This window comes from Temnothorax longispinosus, chromosome 1 (genome assembly GCF_030848805.1).
Source record: "Temnothorax longispinosus isolate EJ_2023e chromosome 1, Tlon_JGU_v1, whole genome shotgun sequence".
Classification (NCBI taxonomy): Eukaryota; Metazoa; Arthropoda; class Insecta; order Hymenoptera; family Formicidae; genus Temnothorax; species Temnothorax longispinosus.
The window spans coordinates 17,298,878-17,320,805 of NC_092358.1; the positions used below are offsets into that span (position 1 = coordinate 17,298,878).

At 39.2% G+C, this 21,928-nt stretch overlaps 1 protein-coding gene and 1 long non-coding RNA gene across 11 annotated transcripts in view; one reads left to right on the plus strand and one right to left on the minus strand.

Moving 5' to 3' along the window:
• Positions 1-21,525, plus strand: part of Cher (filamin protein cher) — a 55,879-nt gene extending 34,354 nt beyond the window's left edge. For 6 of the 10 annotated variants that reach the window (XM_071777285.1, XM_071777314.1, XM_071777305.1 and 3 more), the window contains 8 exons: positions 5,505-5,730; positions 12,358-12,498; positions 12,996-13,298; positions 13,488-14,546; positions 16,664-16,857; positions 17,948-18,389; positions 19,014-19,217; positions 20,157-21,525. In XM_071777285.1, the coding sequence (XP_071633386.1) occupies positions 5,505-5,730; positions 12,358-12,498; positions 12,996-13,298; positions 13,488-14,546; positions 16,664-16,857; positions 17,948-18,389; positions 19,014-19,217; positions 20,157-20,341 (2,754 nt within the window). In that variant the 3' untranslated portion in view covers positions 20,342-21,525. Of the gene's footprint in view, positions 1-1,634; positions 1,901-5,504; positions 5,731-10,699; positions 11,764-12,357; positions 12,499-12,995; positions 13,299-13,487; positions 14,547-16,663; positions 16,858-17,947; positions 18,390-19,013; positions 19,218-20,156 lie in introns of those variants that run through there. The other 4 variants (XM_071777330.1, XM_071777340.1, XM_071777338.1 and 1 more) reach the window with 4 other exon arrangements.
• Positions 15,620-16,796, minus strand: LOC139812553 (uncharacterized). The gene is made up of 2 exons (XR_011731889.1): positions 16,657-16,796; positions 15,620-16,310 (listed from the first exon to the last, which is right to left on the minus strand). It is a non-coding gene; the product is annotated as an uncharacterized lncRNA (long non-coding RNA).
• Positions 21,526-21,928: the final 403 nt, after the last annotated feature.

Sequence of the window (21,928 nt, forward strand, 5' to 3'; positions counted from 1 at the left end):
AAAATAATAATAATCTGAGAAGTCACAAGTGACAAAATAGATTTGCTAATTATTACACTTTATATTATATAATAAAAGTTTTAATAATATCTTTACTCTTCTCTTTTATGTTGATATTTCATTTATCTATCTTTTCGGATTTAGTAAATATTTTAGTAAATATTTAAAAATGAAGAAAACAAAATAAATTTGATCACCTTACAATTCACTGAATTGATGGAAATATTTTAAGACAACCACTTAAGATAACATTATTTTACGTCAAGAGAGAAATTTGCATTGCGCGTATAATGACAGGTCGCGTCACGCGTCATAATTCTTCGTGACTGCCGCGCATAAATAATATCCAGAAGTGCACGACGTGCATGGCGATCGATCTATTGTCTAATAAGATGACATCTGGTAAGAGATATATCTCTCTCAATTCTTGAAACATCAATTATATTCTCCGTATTAAAGCTACGATCCGTTTTGAAATCCAATACGTATCTCGATGCCGGCGTCCATTCTCCGCCGAGAGCTCCTAAACTATTTCGAGTGCGAGTTAAGCTTCCCCAAATTTATAAGCAGAAACGGAGTGGGTGGCCGTCGGGGGACGGGGGAGTGAATTAATACCGTGAGTTAAATTAAACCCCGTGCCACGATTCACAACGGTGACTTTGTGCGACACATTCCTCTTGACGACCGACGCCGTTCGCCATTATTTTATCGCTTTCTCGCAGAATCGAATTCTTTTCACCTTTAAACCGAATAATAATTCTGAAATAATTGTAAAAATTTTTGCATTTTTAAATTATTTATAAATGGAAATCTTTCATACCTTTTCGTGATAGCAAGTTTGTTAGTTCTGTCAAAAAGTTGATTCTCGCACACAAAAGCAATAGGGGAATCAAAAGATTCTCTTATATGCAGCGTGAATATCCGCGATTATTTAATATTTATTCTGCTATTTTTTTAATATGTATGAAAAAATACGCATTCAAGTGTTCATGCGAAAGCTGCATAAATAATTACAGACGCTTCGTAGGGCACTAATAAGGAAACCGTGAATCTCTTACTTTGATGTCAGTTTAATATAGGTGAATTAGTCGTAAAACCTGACATTATATTTGGGATTTATCCAAATTTACTGTTGTTCTGGATATACATTACGATCGCGGATCTAAGATTTCGCGACTTTGTACGATGTACTTAAAATATTGCAGACTATATTGTCTGTTTCGGTGATTTCATAGATTGTTATTTACTGGTATAGATACTTATTTACTGTAAACATATTTAAATTTAAATATGTATTTAAATTGTTGATAATTTAATTCCAAACTTTAAGGAATTATTTATTACATTTTATTTGCTATATGTATTTTAATTATATTGAATTCCATCGCTTAAAGTTCATTATCCTGTGTTACATTGAGGATCGAATTTCCGATTATATGTATCGGTGACGTCCTCAATAACTCACGAATTGTCACATATAGATTAACTGTCGCGCAATCGCGTCCATATTGTGCTTTGTATTCTTTATTCTTTTGTAATGTGTACGAGTGGGGGCTGGGTATCTATAATTATAGTACATGAAATTTAGCATTGTGCCCGGAATTACTGGTTGGATACCACAGAGACTCGCGAGTTTCGTGTCGGCCACCGACGTAGCTGGGCGTTTCCTCGTAAATCGGTGAAGCCGAAGCGTGATAGCCAGGTCAGGTACACGAATTCGCAACTAGTTAATCAACCCTTCGTAAAAGGAGAGGAAAGGCCCGCGGACCTCCGGGAGACTTAGAATATGACGCCGATCTTGCGATGGTCACGTTCGTTTGCGGGCTGAGTGAGTGATACGTGAGTGATACGAGTGATCGCGATAACCGAATGACTAAGGAACAACACGGATTTGAGCGAAGTAATTGATAGAATATACATATAATCTCATTCCATGAGTTCTCACTCTTTCGACAAGTTATATTTAATTTTCTTTGCAATTTATCGTACACAGTATTTAAAAAAAATAAAAATGAGAAACTATCGGCTAAAAGTTCGAGACCATTAATTGAAAATTTCTACTATATGAAATCACACTTAAGCACTGTAATTTAACATATTTTTATTATTTTATTTGTTGTTTTATAATGAAAAATATAAAATGTTTTAAAATTCTATAAAAATATTTTTTATAAAATGAAACGACTATTAGACACTTTTTTCGACAAAGTAAGCACCTTTACATTTAATTACTGTTTTACTAATCTAAGTACCTAATCCAGCTAAAAGTATATTTATTTTTTCTGGCGAAAAACTCTTTCATCAGAAAAATCTTCTAAAATAGTCCATAGCTCAGTTCTGGAGAAAAAGCTTTAGTTCAGATTGTATTTAGTTCATTTTCTTGAAATTAAACAATACTATGTTAATCACAGCTATGCTAAATATAATGCGTATTAACTCTTAAATAAAAAAATCTATTTTTTTAAGTAGTACTTAATTGGAATATTTTTATATTTTATAGTGGTCTCAAAATTTTGGCCGGCAATGTATGTCAATGTGTGATACCTGATCCAAGATGATAAAAATGATTTTCTATGGAATATTAGCATCTTAGTAGGATCTATAATTAAAAAATTTTGATAAGTAAATAGAGATATGCCATCTTCTGTCGGGCTGTTTCATTGTAGTCTAATAATATTTGTGTGAATTTATATACTTTTTCCACTCAAAGCTGATTATTTGTCGGTCTTAAAACATAGTTATTCAAGTAATAAATAAATTTAACGTATAACTTAAATCGATAATTGATTTAACTTTTTTATGCTAATAAGCAATCTTTAAAAATTACTGTAAAGAATTTATTGCGAAAAATATCACCCTAGCCAGGATTCGAACCTGGACCTCCCTCCAATCCGTGACGGGATCTTTACCAATTCGACCACTGAGCATGTAAAAAATTTTATTATATGTAATGAATAATCTCCCATCTTTATATATATACTTAATAAACTTATACAGAAACATTTGTAATAAATTCTTTGTTAAAAACAGATTATCTGATATGTTCTCTTGTAGGAATCAGGAAAAGGAAATTTTATAGTGATATTGCTTTGATATCGTCGTCTCGCATTTTGCACCATGAAAGCCGACTATTTATGTAGCGTTCAGTATCTCCCTGAAAGCTAATTTTGGTTTCAGCTGCAATATTGCGTCTCGATGATCAACAGGCTTTGCATAATATTTCATACCTCTTAATTGACAGTGGCATTTTGAGGAATTCGATTCTCCTGGACGAGCCTTTTCATATCTTTAATTGAGAAGAATATATAAAATTTGTTTCTGCAAAATATTGCGAAAAGATATTAAACAATTCCGATATTGTACATAAAATCCTATATTATTTACATACCTCTTTAGGAAAAAAAACAGTTTTTTTTTTCAATTTTTTATTTTTTTTTTAACTTGATAGATGAAATTATTAATATAGTTTTAAATCCATTACACACAGTATAAAGAGATCCTTCCTATAGCATGTGTTTACAGGCTAAGCAAACATATATGATTTTTATAATAACTATTTTCTGCAAAGCTATATTGGTATTTAAGTATTGCTTTATTTTATAACTAAATTATTTTAACTAATAAGGCATGATTTAAATATTGCTAAACTCGAACTTACAATGTAACCTGTGGTTTATATTATACAGTAGAATATAAGTAATCGCAAATTATTTTAATGCAAATTCATTATAGATGCAGGCTTTCCGTGATGATTCGAATTTTGCAATAATTCTAACGCGGTTACATAATAAATTCTTTACACGCATCGTACTTTGGCTTGCGACCAGCATCGAAATACGTAGATTTTATCGTAATGAGATGTAACGCACACCATCTCCTGATTTCGAAAATTCCTGCACTCCTCTTTCCTGCGAAGATTTTGCAAGAATTTTATTAGCCGTTAAAAAAAGCAAAAAAAATGCTTTTTCTAATGCTTGGCGTTGTTCCAGCACCGAAATATCTTATCGATCATGCGGTATCGCGATCCATTGTCGCTAGAGACACGTCATCACATCGTAAACTTATTTTTATTAACAATCACAATCTCTGAATCTGCATTTTTATAAGCAGAAATAAAAATAAGAGGCAAACCTCGATCTGATATATTTTATTTCGACGCAATCGTTCACGTACTTGGAGTGCATTTAATGTCAATTATTGTACAGTAAACTGTTCCTTCAAAAATTTATAATTACACTGCAAGTCCAAGTGTGTTATTTCAGCTGAACCTTTTCTTACACATTTATTTCCGTTTTAAATCACGTCATTTAATATACGATTAAATGTATTAACTTGTAATTTAATACGAATAAACGTGTTAAATGACGTATTTTAATACGCAAGAAATATGTAAAAAAAAACTTCAGTCAAATGTGTCATTTTAAACGTTTATGCGTGCAAAAATAACACACTTGGATTTGCAGTGTGCGCTCATTCGCTCATCAACAACTATTGCGAATTTTGCGAAATGGTACATGACTATTCTATTCAGTTTAATTTTGTAATCACGTTTCTCTAAACATTGTCAGATTGACTCAACGTTTTTAGTCATCATTTAGTCATAGAGAAGTTACCTTCTTCTTTTTTCGAGAAATTAATCGAATTTCTCTTCTTCTTCAACGGCTAACTACAGCTCAAGATCGAGCCATGGAACGAAGTTCGGCCTTTATTAAATCCGAGGCCTTCCTTCTGGTTTCTTAGAGATACACTCTCAGTGGGTTGCCATTAAGGGGATCCTAAAGACGTTTGTATTACCGACCGAATTCTATATCTGTCCTTGTATAGACAATGATGATAGACAAGGATAGACATGGTTATAGGTTATAATTTCTTCGAAGCTCTCATTTTTATTCCAGGCTTTCAATCTCAATTTCAAAGGTACGTTATTGTTTGTGCACGTCTTCTGAAGGGTGGGAACATTTCATTTCGTACATATTACTTATACAACTGTTTATATTAGAAAATGAGGTAACAACATTTTTAATTTTTTTCAATTATTACTAATTATTTTACATTCCCACCCTTCATTAGTACCTATACTTTACTCCTGTAAAAGGATTTTGCGATCTATAAAGCCGTTTCAAAATTAGACCTTTGACTGTAATTGTCGGTAATTGAGTCACTTTAGCATCCCCTTAACCCTTCCGAGAGGTGGCGATCAAATAAAAACCGACGATTTTTGGTCGGATTTGAACTCGGATCTTCGGCTCGTTAGACCAGCGCACATCTTTCTGCGCCACGATCGCCACCAATATATCGAGTTTACCAGATAACATTTGAGCTAGTTGCTGTTTATTGACGATCGTCGTCGCGATGTTTGTTTTTCTTATGTTAGTAGAAGTTTGATCTTCCAATGTGTCATTTTTAAACATTTATACGTGTAAAAATAACACACTTTGCAGTATATCTGTAGTCTATAATAAAGTGTTGTTAACTGGTTTCTCAATTTCAACGACAATTTCCAGGCATCCGAGGAGTATCGGGAACATAGCACGCACAAAACTCAACGGGCTCGCAAAACACAGCAGAGGCAAAATCAGCACGTTGTCGAGCAGCGCAGTACAACCCTACAGGAGAGCTCCACCGTCACCACAAAGCGTAGCAGCCAGCAGGAGCTATCGAAAAAGAATTTCAACGTTATCCGATTGAACTCCATCCCACTACCTCTCGCGAGCGGTGGCACAGTTACTTGTAAGTAACATATCTTTCGCTGGTATTTCGAGAATTCTTAAAATCTTCGTCTATATTTTTCAAACGTTGCTTTACTCATTATTTCAAAATTTGTCTAAAAAGTACTAGTTGCTATAATGATATAAGTTTTGAATACATGCACTACGATTGGTTGGACACCGAGAAATATAAAAATTGCTTTCTCTTATAAGAGAATAAGTGCGAAGTATTAGTAATGTTTTTTTCACTCACACATGAAAACGGAGATTATTTTGTAAATCTAATTTCAATGCACAGTAAAGGTCTGAGCAGAATGGCTAACTTATAATTTTAAGACAATGTTTTATGCTTTAAATCTTTGTTTTTAGCAACGGACAATAACTGCCTTGTGTCTCAAGTCTTACAAATGTTGACGCTTCGTACACTCGTTTAAGTCAGCCATTCTGCTCAGGCCTTAACGCACAATACTGTCTTATGCCTCGAGTCTTAAACGAGTGTACGAAGTGTCAACATTTGTAAGACTTGAGACACAAGGCAGTTATTGTGCATTGCTAAAAAGAAAGATTTAAAGCATAAAATAGTGTCTTAAAATTACAAGCCAGCCATTCTGCTCAGGCCCTAGGAAGAAATAACGTAACGCGCTGTATGATTTAACATTGCCTCATACTACTGCGCCTAAAGGTTATGAATATTATTTAAGAACATGACTACAGTAAGAGTACACATTTTTTAAATTAATCAAACCTAGTTAAAATGCTATCAATCGATGAGAGACAGAATTTGCAAGACTGTCTGATTTATTATTAGCTTGCACTACTTTGAATGACGCGCGATTCTCTTATTCATTGAAACAGTACGGGCACGTATTATGAAACTTTTCGGAATGGATTCCGATCGGAATTGTTCAGTTATTTCTTAGATTTCTATTGTCTTTTCTAGGGAAAACGGAATAATTCCGATCGGAATTCATTCCAAAAAGTTCCATAATACGTGCCCAGATCGCGTATTCTTTTTGATATTCCCTTTTCTGCTTAGTCAACATTTATAATTATGCGAGGAAATTCTGAGAAGAAATCTCATTATGATTTCTATTATTTCTAACCGATTAAGAAGATTAAAGATTTTTTATTGATAATTTTTCAAAAATGAGTATCTTTTAACGCGCTCCAAAATTGCCTTTTGAAGAATCGAGTTATCTGAAAGATGTCCTTTTAAATATACGACTGATTGCACATAGAACAACAAACTTGTTTTCAATGTTGATCGAACTGTATAAATAATATTTTTACAACACCTCTACGGAAAGTTCGACTTTCCATGCCTGTAGAGAGGGGCGAAAGTGGCCAATTTCATGCCAGGGCTTACTTTTCTCCCTAGGGAAGAAAATTGATACTTTCCGTCCGCTATATGCCGGGTGGAAAGTATCAATTTTCTTCCCGAGGAAAATAAGCCCTGGCGTGAATTTGGTCACTCGCCTCTCTCAAGGCATGGAAAACTTTCCGTAAAGGTATTGTGAAAAATATCGTGTGCATTTCGAGTCGAAAGCTTTTTCAGACTCGTGTGATTTGCCGCTCGAGCCTTCGGCTCGGGCGGTAAACTTCATACTCGTCTGAAAAACGCTACTTTTGCCCCTTGGTGCACAATATACTATTTCACAGCAGTTAGTTTATTTAGTCTATTTTCTATTATTAGTTTAACTAGCAATAGTTAAACACATCTCGGCTGGAACCCATTCGCCGCGCGGAAATAAATTTTGAACTTTACTGCGCAACGTGCCACGTTGCTCTGTCGAGAGACCTTACGATGCGAATTCTACTGCCGAATTCTCGCATAGAGACGGATTCGGCGCGTTTACTACACCGGATTTACGCGCTCTTAAATTTTTGTATGGAGATGAAACTTTCTTCCCCCTCTCCTTCCTTTTTGCGGCAATTAATGGATATATATATTATTCCTAAACGCTTTATACTTAACATTACGACGAAGGATATATCCGTCATTAATCATGCGTGCGCACCGATGCCGCATTTAACTACTCGTACTTGCTGTAGGTACTTGATGAGTTGATGAATTGAGTTGATTAATGATCGGTAATGCTGTCTCGTGTAACACTTCGAAAATTAAATTAAGTACTTCAGCGTAATATGCTCCAATTGTCGTTATTAGATAAATAAAAATATATAGAGAATTATTTCGAAAAAAAATACTAATTATTAATTGGACTTTAATTAATCACTAATAAATTAATTAATAAGAGCTAATAGTATTTAATTAAATAAATATTCTCTAATATATAAAATAAATTTCTTGGCTAAGTAAATAGCTAAACGTCAAAGGAATAGGGAACAACGGTAAGCTTCTGTTACTGAGCAACGTTATAAGATAAACGAAAGAGTCTCCTATCTTGATGGACGAACTTACTTTGATAAATAAACGTGCGACGACGCGTAAATGCAATTCAGTTATACGTAATGTTTCGCGGTTGACCAATGCGCGTTCAGAAAGCGTCAAATGACAGACATGACGGATTCGTCGTATTCGCGCTTTATCCACTATACCTTCTTGCCAAAAATATGGCGAGCCTGGACAAGCCGGCGTGGAAGGACGATGTATATATATGTCGGGTAAACGCGACGCACTGTCCGCGATATTAATATTGGGTGATTAAGTGACTCCGGATGCACCGTAGTCGCGCTGTTGCGGTTGGTCCAAAGCCGAGCCTCGAGATTCTCCGAGCGGCCGAGGAGGACGATAGCGCGGGGTCCAGAAAAAGACCCCGATCCCTTCCACGTCCACGGTCTGCTTCTTCATCATCTACCGGTCCAGGTTCCCTCATGCGCCGGCATGCGAAGATCAACTGGAGCGATTTTCCGGTCGACGAACCCGTGGCGCGATTCGATACCGGACGGTGGTTCGCACCACTTGCCAAGAGATCAGCATCTTGTTGCATTGCTGGAAGCCCGCTGCAATCTCGTGCAAACATTCTTCCGCTTCCAGCTAGCTAAATAATGTTACTTTTATTTCGTGACGTTAATATTACCCGAGTTCAGGGATACGGGAAGTAGGGACGCGGAAGTCATTCGAATGAAAGATCACTTTGAATCAGATCAGTGATTTTCTGGCGGATTACGCTGGTAGCTCCGGCAACTTTTGACGCGCGACGATGCACGCGCGCGAATAATGTTGTGCACGGTAGACGTTTCAACGCATCACGCTTGTTGTTCGCAATTAGTCAAACCCCGGCCGACACCCGCTTCTCTTCATCATAACGGCTGTGGCGCGTGTTAAATGCCGCGACGCGCGCGAAACCGATTCGCTGGCTTGATGACTTTCTTCATAGTAAATGAAACAGCGATCACGGAAGCGTAGCCAGGATGTTACGCGCCAAAATTGTGCCGTCTTGTCTATCTTGAGAATTCTACGCGGAAAGAACGGTTTTGCTGAAGTATCCAAAAATTTCGCTAGATACAGATCTGAAAATAATTTTGTTGGATCAAAATGGGATTCTTCCATGTGATAACAATTTACGTAACCCCCCGTAAAGAGATGAGAACGAAAGAATGCAAAAGAATCGGGGGAAGATATGCAAAATTATTTTAAGAATGCTTTACAGAATATTTTTTTACGACTTTTTCCTTTTTTACTTCAAGTTTATTTGAACCAAAAATAGGTCATTATATTATTATTGCATTGTTAACTCTTTGTTGCACCCTTTGTGTCCCTATATGGGAATACCTATTTCTTCGCAATTCTTTTATGGTTTTACATATTTCATAATTGGTTTATGTAACATTTGATATCGTTATGTTCCTTAGATTTGTATGTGTACATGAATAACATATATAAACTTTTGAGCGGTAGTGTAATTATTTTTTGATCTAAATTTATCTATCACTTCTAAAATAAAATTTTATTACAATCGGAATTTGACACTTGCAAACTTTTATTGTAAATTAAAAATCCGAAGCCTAAAAAACTCTTGCGTATATAAAAAATTTTATACGTAAATAAGCCAAAGTTAATTTTCTTTCAATTTGGCTGCCATATTAAATCCGCCATTTTAATTTATTAAATTTTGATTTCAGATTTGCAATTAGGATTGTAAATCCCCAAAAACCCACATAATACGAAAATTCAACAAAATATGTTCAACAGAAAAATTTGCGCAACAAAGGGTTAAAACGAGATATAAAGTGTAACTGCTAATTTTTTAACGAGTTAAAGAAATCTTTTCTTATTCTCGTGATGCATTGAAAAATATATTTGCCAAATTTCTCAAAAACTTTGACTTGAAGAGAGAAGACATTTTCAAGAGTAAGACGTTTCTCGTCGGGTTATAATAATAGTAATTTATTAATTTGGTCCTCGTCACGAGAAGTATCACGTTCCAAAGACAACCTCGATCCTTCTTCTTTAGCAATCAAAAGCAATATGCCGAGCACCTGGCAATAACGTCATCACATGCGCCGCGCTTAATGATGGTCGCGTCGTCGTCGCGTTCCCAATTTACCCCGATCAGCGCGGACCCCGTCCAGCGTTGATCCCATCACGTAACCCAGCCTATGTAACCGATCCATCCACGATTCGGCGAACCGCGCTTTACCACACATGCATGGCGCGCAACGTTATATATATGCATGCATATAAAATGCATCTTCACACATCGATATACCTGTGTCATAAATTTTCGCGCACCAGGTGCAGGCGCCGCGACGTCGACCATCCGCTTCCTCCCACCCAGCCGTGGAATCCTCTCGGATTAGCGCGTGCGTATACTTCCATAGGTTTATCCCAATTGTGTATGCGTGCACGGATACGTGTGTGTTTGTCGCTGTTGGTAATATTCCTGCGTACGTGTGATTCTCGTGTGGCGCGGCCGATAGAAGGGATAGACCTCTTCGTAAAGAGAGACGAAATCAGAGAGAGAAAGAGAGAGAGAGAGAGATCGTTGAAGAGGGAGAGAAAGAGAGGGACGAGGATGTCTGATAGACGAGGCAGACTGGCAAACGTGGCAGCGGTGACAGGCGACACGATAGCTAACGCTGGAAAAAAAAATCACCCAGCCAGATCGACGGCCAGCTCATCGTCCTCGCCGCCGACCGACTTTGGTGCTTGTGCAACCACCACGATCGCCAGTCGTGCCGGAGATGCGCCTACGTGAGGTCGACTGACAGGCGCCATCAGGCTGGAGACCTCGCGAACGAGATCACCTGGAGAACGCCGGAAGACATTGTTACCGTTTCGGTCAGTCGGTCGGTGTGTCCGTTAGTGGGTGGGTCGGTGGGTGGGTCAGTCGGTCTCCCCTTAAGTCGGTTACTCCGCGGAACCCGGAGATTCTCGAATTTTTTTTTAGCGTGGGCGTTCCGATACTCGGAGAAGATTTATCAACGTCAATCTATTCGGGGGATATCTTATCCCCGGGGTGTCGCCTTTCCGCACGTATTCTTTCACTTATATCGAATCATCTCAGCCGATATTTAGAAGTGATGTAAGATTTTTTTTTAAACTTGATTCTCTCTGCGTAAGATAAAGATAGGGTCTGTCTGCGAGGAGAAATAAAAAAAAGTAAAACCGTTTTTAATTAAAATAAGCTACCCCGCGCAAAATGAATGTCTCGCTAATAATCACAGAAATAAAAAATGTTATTAATTCTCCTGGCAATATAAATATATAATTTTTTTTCTCGTTTGACAAATCGCGATTATTCTGAATATCTGAATCTTTGCGGTGAACTCGGAATAGAATCGGTGCGATCCTACGATCGCAAGTCACGATAATAGTTTGTCAAGTGCGTCAACGTCGACGGAGATCTTGAAGTGTACTCGTTGGAGATGATTTGGGGCGAGGAGCTAACGGAAATACCAGCCACGTGGCAGGAGGTATCGACCTTCTATAGAGCTTGGTTGAAGAGCGTGTTCGTCAGCGAACACAATCACGCCGAGCGCGGACCGGTCTGCTACGCTAAAAGCGCGGTCCAGCAGGAGGTTCTAGGACCTGGACTCGATTTCGCGCCGCTCATCTTCCAGAGTATCTTCTACGTCGACACGAAAAAAGGTTTTACCTTTAAGAGACCTTTCAATTCATCCTCAACTAATTTTAAACGGCAAGCGATATTTGAAACAGTTTATAATTCATCAGATTTCGTAATTGTATAAACTGAAAAATTAATTTGTATTGTCTATCACGAATTTGTGAACACTTATTAAAAATTAAATACTTATTGTTAGTGAAAAATCTGCACAACGTTCCGTTACGCAACTTTTTTCTAATACGCATCTCTGACCGAAAAATATTTCAGCTTATTATTTTTATCTTATTTTAAGATTTTGCAAATTTTTTAGACATACGTTTTAAAGTGTAAATACCAACCGGATTCAACCTAATTATTAGGGACATGTTAGAGAGAGAGGCAAGAAATATGACTTTCTATTTCTGAGGAATATTATTTATGTGTATCTTTGAATATGAAAACGGTGAGCATGACAAACACAAACATTAAGCAGTTATTTTTTATATGAAATCTTGTTTGGGTGCGAAAGCTACAATTTTATACGCCAGTGCCAACCAATCGCGGCGCACTCGAGGGAACTATGTCGCGCGGATGTCCTTGGGGGCGTGCCTGATGAACGCCACTCTACTCGTTTTCAGCCGAAGTGAAGATGCCTAGCGGAAACGTGGACAAGCCGGTTATCGAGGACAATCACGATGGCACGGTATCCATCAAGTACGAGCCGAGGGAGGAGGGCCTCCATGAGATTTATGTGAAATTCAACGGCGAACACGTCCAGGGTAAGTTAAATCCATTCATCTTGCAAATTAACGGCGATTACGCAATCCGTGAGAGGCGCGATCGATCATACGAAGATTCACATAGCATCTAAGAATAAACCGCGTTAATGTACGATGCGCGTGTACGATCCGTACGATCCTGAAACACAGAGGCTATATGAAATTTCATTCCCCGTGTAATGGATCTCGCGAGCGCCAATTTGTGCTAATAATAAATCTCTTCGTCTGACAAATTAATTTACTTCACGCGACCATCATTAAGTATAATATTTCCCAATTACCTTGTCTCTCCCTCTCTCTCTCTCTCTCAAATAGAAAAAATATTTTTTAATACAGTATTTATTATAATAACTCGTGTTATATATACATCGATACTTGGTTTGAAATTATAATTTCGCGAGTAATTATATAAATATAAAATTTTTACAATAAAACTATACAATTATCTACGTAAAAAGTATTCTGTGTTTTATATTAATATACGATTTTGTTGCTAGGGTCTCCCTTTAAATTCCATGTCGATTCCTTGGCGAGTGGATACGTAACAGCGTATGGGCCAGGTTTGGTCTACGGCGTTTGCGGCGAACCTGGAAACTTCACTATCTCAACGAAAGGCGCCGGCGCGGGTGGTCTCTCGCTGGCGGTCGAAGGGCCCAGCAAGGCCGAAATAAGCTGCCACGACAACAAGGATGGCACGGTGTCGGTGTCCTACCTACCCACCGCGCCCGGAGAATACAAGATTACCGTTAAGTTTGGTGACAAGCATATCAAGGGCAGTCCTTTTGTCGCCAAAATCACGGGTGAGTGCATCAGGATTATTTTGGCATTGCGATTTATTCCGAAGTATGTTTTATCAATACCAAATTGTGGGATCAGGCTGTCAGATAAAAAATTATTGTGTTTCGACAATATTCTCAATTTTTAATACATGTTACTCCAAGTATCTCGTTCTTTTTATAATGAAGAATATTAAACGTCGTCATTTTTAGGCGAGGGCCGCAAGAGGAATCAGATCTCCGTAGGTTCTTCCAGCGAAGTGCAGCTGCCGGGTAAGGTATCCGACGCCGACATCAAGTCCCTAAATGCGTCCATTACGGCACCCAGCGGCCTGGAGGAGCCGTGTTTCCTGAAGAAGATGCCGGGCAGCGGCAACATGTGCGTGTCGTTTACGCCGCGCGAAGCGGGCGAGCACACCGTGGGCGTGAAGAGAATGGGCAAGCACATACCGAATTCCCCCTTCAAGATCGACGTGAAGGACCGCGAGGTTGGTGACGCGAAGAAGGTCAAAGTCTCCGGTCCCGGTCTGAAGGAGGGCAAGACTCACGTGGAGAACAACTTCTCGATCGACACGAGGAACGCCGGCTTCGGTGGTCTCTCCCTCTCGATGGAGGGCCCGAGCAAGGCCGAGATCCAGTGCAAGGACAACGAGGACGGCACCCTGAACATCTCCTACAAGCCCACCGAGCCCGGCTACTACATCATGAATCTCAAGTTCGCGGACCACCACGTCGAGGGCTCGCCGTTCACCGTCAAGGTCAGCGGAGAAGGCAGCAACCGACAAAGGGAGAAGATCCAGAGGCAACGGGAGGCCGTGCCGATCACCGAGGTCGGTAGCCAGTGCAAGCTGACCTTCAAGATACCCAGTATCACGTCCTTCGACCTCGCCGCCACCGTCACGTCACCCGGCGGCGTCACCGAGGACGCCGAGATCAAGGAGGCCGAGGACGGCATCTACGCGGTGGCGTTTGTGCCTAAGGAGCTGGGCGTGCACACGGTGTCTGTACGTTACAAGTCCATGCACATCCCCGGCTCACCTTTCCAGTTCACGGTGGGCCCGCTCAGGGACGGCGGTGCCCATAGGGTTCACGCGGGTGGATCCGGCCTGGAGAGGGGAGAGCAAGGCGAGCCCTGCGAGTTCAACATCTGGACCAGGGAGGCGGGCGCGGGCACTCTCGCCGTCTCTGTCGAGGGACCCAGCAAGGCGCAGATAGATTTCAAGGATCGCAAGGATGGCAGCTGTTACGTCATCTACGTCGTTAACGAACCCGGTAAGTCATGAGTGTGTTCCTTGTTTATGGTCTCGACGCGGATGTTTTGGCCATCGCAAAATTCTATGAAAAGCGCAACTAAAGTCATTGCACGCGCGTAAGAGTTAACACGTATCCGAGAGCTAATTCTGAACTGCAACATTGTAGAAATTACCAATCCGTCATTTCAGGTGTCCATAAAGTTTACAATATACCGGCAAGATGGACATTTGCCAACATCGATTCTGCTTGCGCCGTATAATTCTTGTTTGACTGATGCAAAGACGATTTGCGCCTCGAGAAGATACTAATGCCAGTCCCTAAGATTTGTTTGCTAAATCAATCCTGTTAAACGACTGACTGTTTACGCGTACTTTGTGCCGCGATGGATTACTCGCCACGCATAATCGATTGCGTACTGTCGCCCGAGTGACTCACGAGCGTTCCAAAATTATCCGCACAAATTTTATGGATCGCCGGCGATATCCGCGCGTGCTAAATCACCCGTGACGTGGACGCGCATTGGGTTTAATACGCGCGAATTTGATCGCGCAGTTAAATACTTGAATGCCTCCTAGATAAAGCGAAACGTCACTCCACATTCGACAATTCTATGATCTCGATGAAAACAGCATGCTACCGAGTCTACTAAATCTATCTCTGAAATTTTCTATGAGACTCGATACTCTCTTTAACTATCTTTTTCCTTAAAAATAACCGATAGTACATATAATAATTGAAGGAAAAGAAATATCTTCTTTTGTTTCAAATATAATTTATTCTTTTATGTACCATAAGCACAGTATACTATAAGTGACTTGATAGACTAGATTAATGCAATGGACTCTGCGTTTGCAAGTTTTCAAAAATTTAAATTCCTTTAAGTAAACATTGAAACAGCTCCATTGATGATCTCTGTCACATATTCACGCACGATTGAGTTTACGTGCGCACCGTAGCCGCGAACGTAGCTCAACATCGATTATTCACAAAGTGTTAATGAATCCGGCTCGACTGCTCGTTGATCCGTCGTCACCCATCCGTTCACCCCTCTTTTCCGCCCTGTTGATCGTCCAGCTCTCTCGCCCCCCCTCTCTCTCTCTCTCTCTCTTCGATTCCCGAAATATCGCCGTCTATATTTGTTAAGGTGGATCCATATTTTGGCCCCGCAGTTGGCTACTCGCGGCTGGACGCGGATTAGCACGCGATGGTTATATTTGGGCCCCGTGGGAGCGGACTGCGGACACGGTGGGGATGATCGACGAGGGCATGGGGGCGCGAGCAAAACAGAAACGCGGGGATGCGGTGAAGTGAACGAGGGGGGGGGGGGGAAAGCTCGCCGACGAATCGAGATCAGGATCGACCCGAGGAAAAGTAGTGGTACGCGACCAACCTTCGGTTACAGCTGCGATCGTTCCGTCTCTTTCCTCTCTTCTCTCCACCCTTTTACTTCCTCTTTGCTCTTTTTCTTTTTCCTCAGTCCTCTCACGCTTCCCGTTTCCCCTTTCTCGATCCGGATCCTTCCTAGCTACTTCCCCCGATTTCCTTCTTGTTCATCTCGCTCAAAAAGCTCCTCCCGTTTCTTTAACGTTGGACTTTCACTTCCGGCGAAACTCGTGTCGTATAAGGGTCGATGGCTACCTTCACAGCCACTACGCAGATCGTCTTGACCGGAAACGAGCCGCAGGAATCTCAGGAAGGCGATGGTTAGTTCGATCCTTGGGCGGATATCCTCGCGAACTTTCCTACTGATCCGTTAAGCAGAAAACGCGCGATATAGCTATCCTGTAAATATTTTCGAGCCATGTAAATATTAATTGTGAAATAACAATCTAACATATATCCTAATAGGTATACATATCTCAGTTTTTTAGAAATTATATTATATGCTGTAAACTATTTTGTCCCAAAGATTATTATTTCATTTAAAAGTTATAATTTTTATTTGAATGAAATAATCTTTATGAAAAAAGATCGATTTTTTTTTTTCGAGAAAATATATTTAATATATTTTTTCTTTTCTCGATAAACGTTAGAAATCACAATTTTATTATTAAAAAAAAAACCTCCATACAAGCGATGAGCAAGTCTACATTATTTAATTCACTTATTTACGTATCGTCGTGCTTACTTTCCAGGCGAATACAGGGTGGGAATCAAGTTCAACGATCAACACATCCCGGACTCGCCGCATAAGGTCTACATCTCGCCGGCGATGGGCGACGCGCACAAGCTCGAGGTCGCGCAATTCCCCGAGAGCGGAGTGCAGCCTGACAAGCCGTGCACCTTCCTGGTGCGCAAGAACGGCGCCAAGGGTGAACTGGACGCGAAGGTATAAAGCTGCCCTTTCCCTTGTCGGTAGCGCAAAGACTCGGAGGGGCTGTAACATTCTCGCGAGTCCAACTCACACCGCGACACATTTCCTTGCGAAAGAGAGGAGGAGCGCCGTAAATAACTCGCGCGCGTGTGAAACGCCGTCGTCGCAACAGACCGCGTAGGTGGGACCGCGAACGTATTTTTACTGTTCGCCATATGCACATAGCTGGATGAGTCATGGAGGATTTCGACACAAAGTGGTAGCATCTCCGTCATCCTCGTAACGGCTCCTCTTAGTGGTCGCGCTCGCTTGACAGTCGCGATGTTTTATTTCCTTCAATCTCGGCTCTTTACGGCTCGACGATTTCACTTAAAAAACACTAAGTTGTGTGATACCATGTAGTATTTATCCTTCAGACGCCAAGTATCGTAAAATTCTTAATTTGAAATTATGCAATATCGAGAGGAAACTTTACATTTATGAACAGCATAAAACTTACAGAAAAAAAGAAAAGAAAATATGGTAATTATGCATGTTAGTTATGACTTCACCGATATCAATGACCTTGACATAATGACATATATTGTCAAGGACACGACCCTGAGTAATTTTCAAAAGGTTTTCAAAAGCCGTCGCTCGTTATTTTATTCAAAATATATAGCGATTATTTTTAATATGAAAAGATTCCACATGTGTTTCTAATTTTTCACGTGAAACGAGATCCACCCCACCCCATCCCCTGTTTACAAGGCAAAACGAGGTTCTTGACAATATATGTCAAGGTCGTTGAAATTTATGAGGTCGTAACTAACATGCATAATTGCCAAAAATATATTTCTTGAATACCTATTAAAAAGAAAGAAAGCGCAAGTTGAGAAAGGAAAATATACTTCTTAGATATTAAGAAGAAAAAAAGGACCTAGTATAAAATTACACCTCTTTTTTTATAATGACAAAATAATTCCCCCAGAAACTTAAAATTCAATATTCTTATCTTTATACTTTTTAAAGCAATATGATACCATCAGATACTTTAGCTGAGAGATTTCTAATAAGAGCTGATTTGCCGAGTCGTCGGATACCAATCTATCCGTTATTCTTTTAGATCGTGTCTCCGAGCGGCATCCAGGACGATTGCTTCATTCAGAATATCGATGGAGACACATATTCGGTGAGGTTCATGCCGACGGACAACGGCATCCACCTGATCCACATCAAATTCAACGGGGTGCACATACCAGGCAGTCCGTATCGCGTCAAAGTTGGAAAAGTGGACGCCGACCCGGCAGCGTTGCACGCCTACGGCAACGGCCTGAAGGAGATCAAGACCGGTCAGAAGACAGACTTCATCATCGACACGTGCAACGCCGGTAGCGGAGCGTTGGGAGTCACTGTAGATGGACCCAGCAAGGTCGCCATGGATTGCACCGAGGTCGAAGAGGGCTACAAGGTCAGATATACACCTTTGGTACCAGGCGATTACTATATCAGCATCAAGTACAACGGCTACCACATCGTGGGTTCACCATACAAGGTTTCTTGTACAGGTGGGTATTCTTTATAACATATTTAAGGCTTCTGGGTACTCGTCGCGGCCATGTTGGAATGTGACGTCAGAAGCGAGAAATGACACGTTGAAAATTCTTGCATGGTATTTCCAAATAAAAAGATATTTACTTAAAATAACATTACAGATCACTTTAGCACATTTCAAAAATACTCCGAGTTGAAGTCCCTTTCCCTTGACAGTTATTAAACATCTCAACATATCCCTAAAAGAAATGTGATACGATGCGGGCTTATGCGCAGGAGCATATATATGACAAGGATTCGTATTACATTCATTTTACGATTTTTTATTAACTCAAAGGAAAGGGGTAGACCTAACCTAAACACGGAGTATTTTCGAAGTGTGCTGAAGTGATCTGAAGTGTTATTTTATGCAAATACCTTTTTATTTGGAAATGCCATGCAAGAATTCTCAACGTGTCAATTCTCAACATTTTTCGCTCCTGACGTCACATCTCACGAGATGTCGGGAAAGAGCCCAGGAACCTTAATGTATATACATAATTTATAAATTATTCTAACATTAATCTAATAATTACAATAATTTATAAGTTATTTTAACAGAAAACGGCATTGGAGAAAGTAAATACTGTCTATTCCAGGCGCGGATTTGGCGGAGAGAGGTGCACAAGAGACAAGCTCAATCGTCGTCGAGACCGTGCAAAAGATATCGAAAAGCAAGCAGACTGGACCAGTATTGCCATTGTTCAAGTCTGACGCGGGCAAGGTGACGAGTAAAGGCATGGGTCTCAAGAAAGCTTACCTAGGAAAGCAAAATCAATTTACTGTGAACGCGGGGGATGCCGGTATGTGATTGCTATCACAATCCTTTAAATTCTAGCTAGTCACACTTATTTTCGAGTCTTTAATTCGCCACACTTCGGTCCGTGAGACTGCTCGACTTTGTCGCATTGTCATTTTCAGCCTAATTACCTAATATATTAAGCTTGTAATATAGGAATAGAAATACAGAATCTGAATAGGATGTTTGTGATAATATCAGGTCAAGAAAATGATTTAAGGTTTAAGGGGATCCTAAAGCCGTCTGTAATACCGGCTTTTTTTCTTAGCACTAATCTTTTAATTGACTTTATAGAAATGCAAAATTCTTGTCTAGAATTAAAGTACGCATCAAAATCTAGGTCATGGTGGTCAAATTTATATCGAAAACGAAAAAAAATTAATATTTTTGTTAATTTTTGGTATACGTGACGACAATATTTGCTTTGTACAAAAATTCCACGATAAATATCCACAAAATTAGACCGGCATGACCTAGGGACAACATTTAAGAACAATATCGTGCAATTAGATCTAAGATTGAAAACCTAGAAAAAAAGATTACTTTATATAACTTTTATATGTGCAAAAGCACATTCAGGTTGACAGGATAAGCAATATTGCGTGTGGCAAGAGATGGCGCAGTAATCGAACAAAGACAGATGCCTCTCGTTAGACAAGGACAGATATAGATATATGACAAGAAAACAGAATTAGAAATGTTGACATTACCGACGTCGAGGAAGTTCAGCCTTCACTTTAGGATCCCCTATTGAACTTATTATAAGAAAAAGAAAACAAAACAACATTCAACGGTCTATTCTGGACCGGAATGTGGCGAGCTAGGATTAAAAATCTTCCTTCTGCAACTGAGCAACTAAGATAGTCTGCCGATTACATTGTACTGTCTATAATATTTCGATATTGTTGTAAATCTAAATCGCTGATTAATACCGTAATTGCAGGTAACAATATTCTTTATGTGGGCGTATACGGGCCCAAAGGGCCGTGCGACGAAGTCTACGTGAAGCACGCGGGCCGCAACAACTACAACGTGAGTTACCTAGTGCGCGAACGGGGCGAGTACATCGTGATCGTCAAATGGGGCGACGATCACATTCCAGGTTCACCCTACAAAGTTGAAGTTTAAGCCGAACCAGCATCCAGACTAGACGCGCAACGCGTCTGACATCGCCACGACGGTCAATAAAATAGAGCCATGCGTCGTTTCGTTGTAAACTACACGGGTCCTTAAGGTTTACATCCAATTTCGCCGAATATAGAAACGAATTAAGTGCCAATCTAGATTTTCGAGTAGTAAACTCACTCGATATTAACCGTTGGCGAAAAATATATCTAAAAACGATCCGGCCTACGTCGAAACGACGCACGTTATCTCGATTTCTAGAATAGCAGTCGTATAAAGAAGACAACTATGACACTGACGATAAAATTGCGATGTCACTTCTCGCCGACATAGTTCCATTCGCTCATTCTTCCAAAGTCCTGGAGACAATTTGAACATCTTAGAATTGATGATTTTTATTAAATCTAAAAGATTATACAGTCGCGATTATAGAAGTGACGAGAGATTAAAATACACGATACAGAGAAATACGTAGGTCAATTACTTGCTGTTTGTTCAAAAATACCAATTGTGCCTTTGATTCGATGTAAGTACATTTACAGAGATATATTCGACAGAATCACACATGTACATGCAGTATCGTACACAAAGACACAGATAAAGACGCTGTCATGTCTCACCCAAGTCAGATCCTGATTACATTATGTTACATATTATCGGTTATTGAGCAGGGAAATAGTCGGAACTGTCCCTCATCGATTTTGAGATGGGCTTTGGATATATCATAAAACAGCATAAAAATAAAAGAAACCTATATTTTTATATGTTTTTTTACATGTTTGAAGGTTAAAACAATAGTACTCAATGGTTCGATCTCAATTGCAATAATAATGCAGCGGAAGGTATATTAAGAAATATATGTTCAAAATATCTAAATACATATTACGAAATACGTAAAATATATTTTTTCTAGAAAAAATTTTTCATATATTGTACAATTTCAATTAATATTTGATTGAAATTAAGAAATATAACTTCGAAGAGTTGTTTCAATGTCTAAAATGTACGAAAAAGCATATATAAAAGATATTGTCTCTTATTTTTAGCTGTTCTAAAATACGTCCAAAGCTCTTCAAAATCGACGAGAGACAGTTTCGATCATTTCTTTGTAAATATAGATTAAATATATTGCAACTGATTATAATAATAATAATAATATAGAAATTAAATAAATAATATATTTATTATATGGACTTTTCGTTTACTATCTTATCCTTATGAGGAACCGAAGCATGTTTCTTGTCTACGTGTCAATAAGCGTGCAATGCGTTATTGTTTGAATAATTGAAGGATTGAGAGAAAGAATACATTTCAGAGTAGATAGGAAACATATTTCAGAGAAGAAGCAAAAAACATAAAAATTTGAAAAAGTTTAGATATTTAAGTTGATTTTTCGAAGTTTATTTTCAAAAAGAGAATGCAATTTCACTTTAATAATTGCGCAGTAGCTAATAGAAAAAATTAGAAAAGCAGTTTTATTAGAAAAGCAAGAGCTAGTTGCGCCAATTCAACTTTGTGATTTATATTGTTTAGTTCAATATAACTTTCGAAAGTTACGAGATATAAAGAGAAAACAATTTTGATGACGAA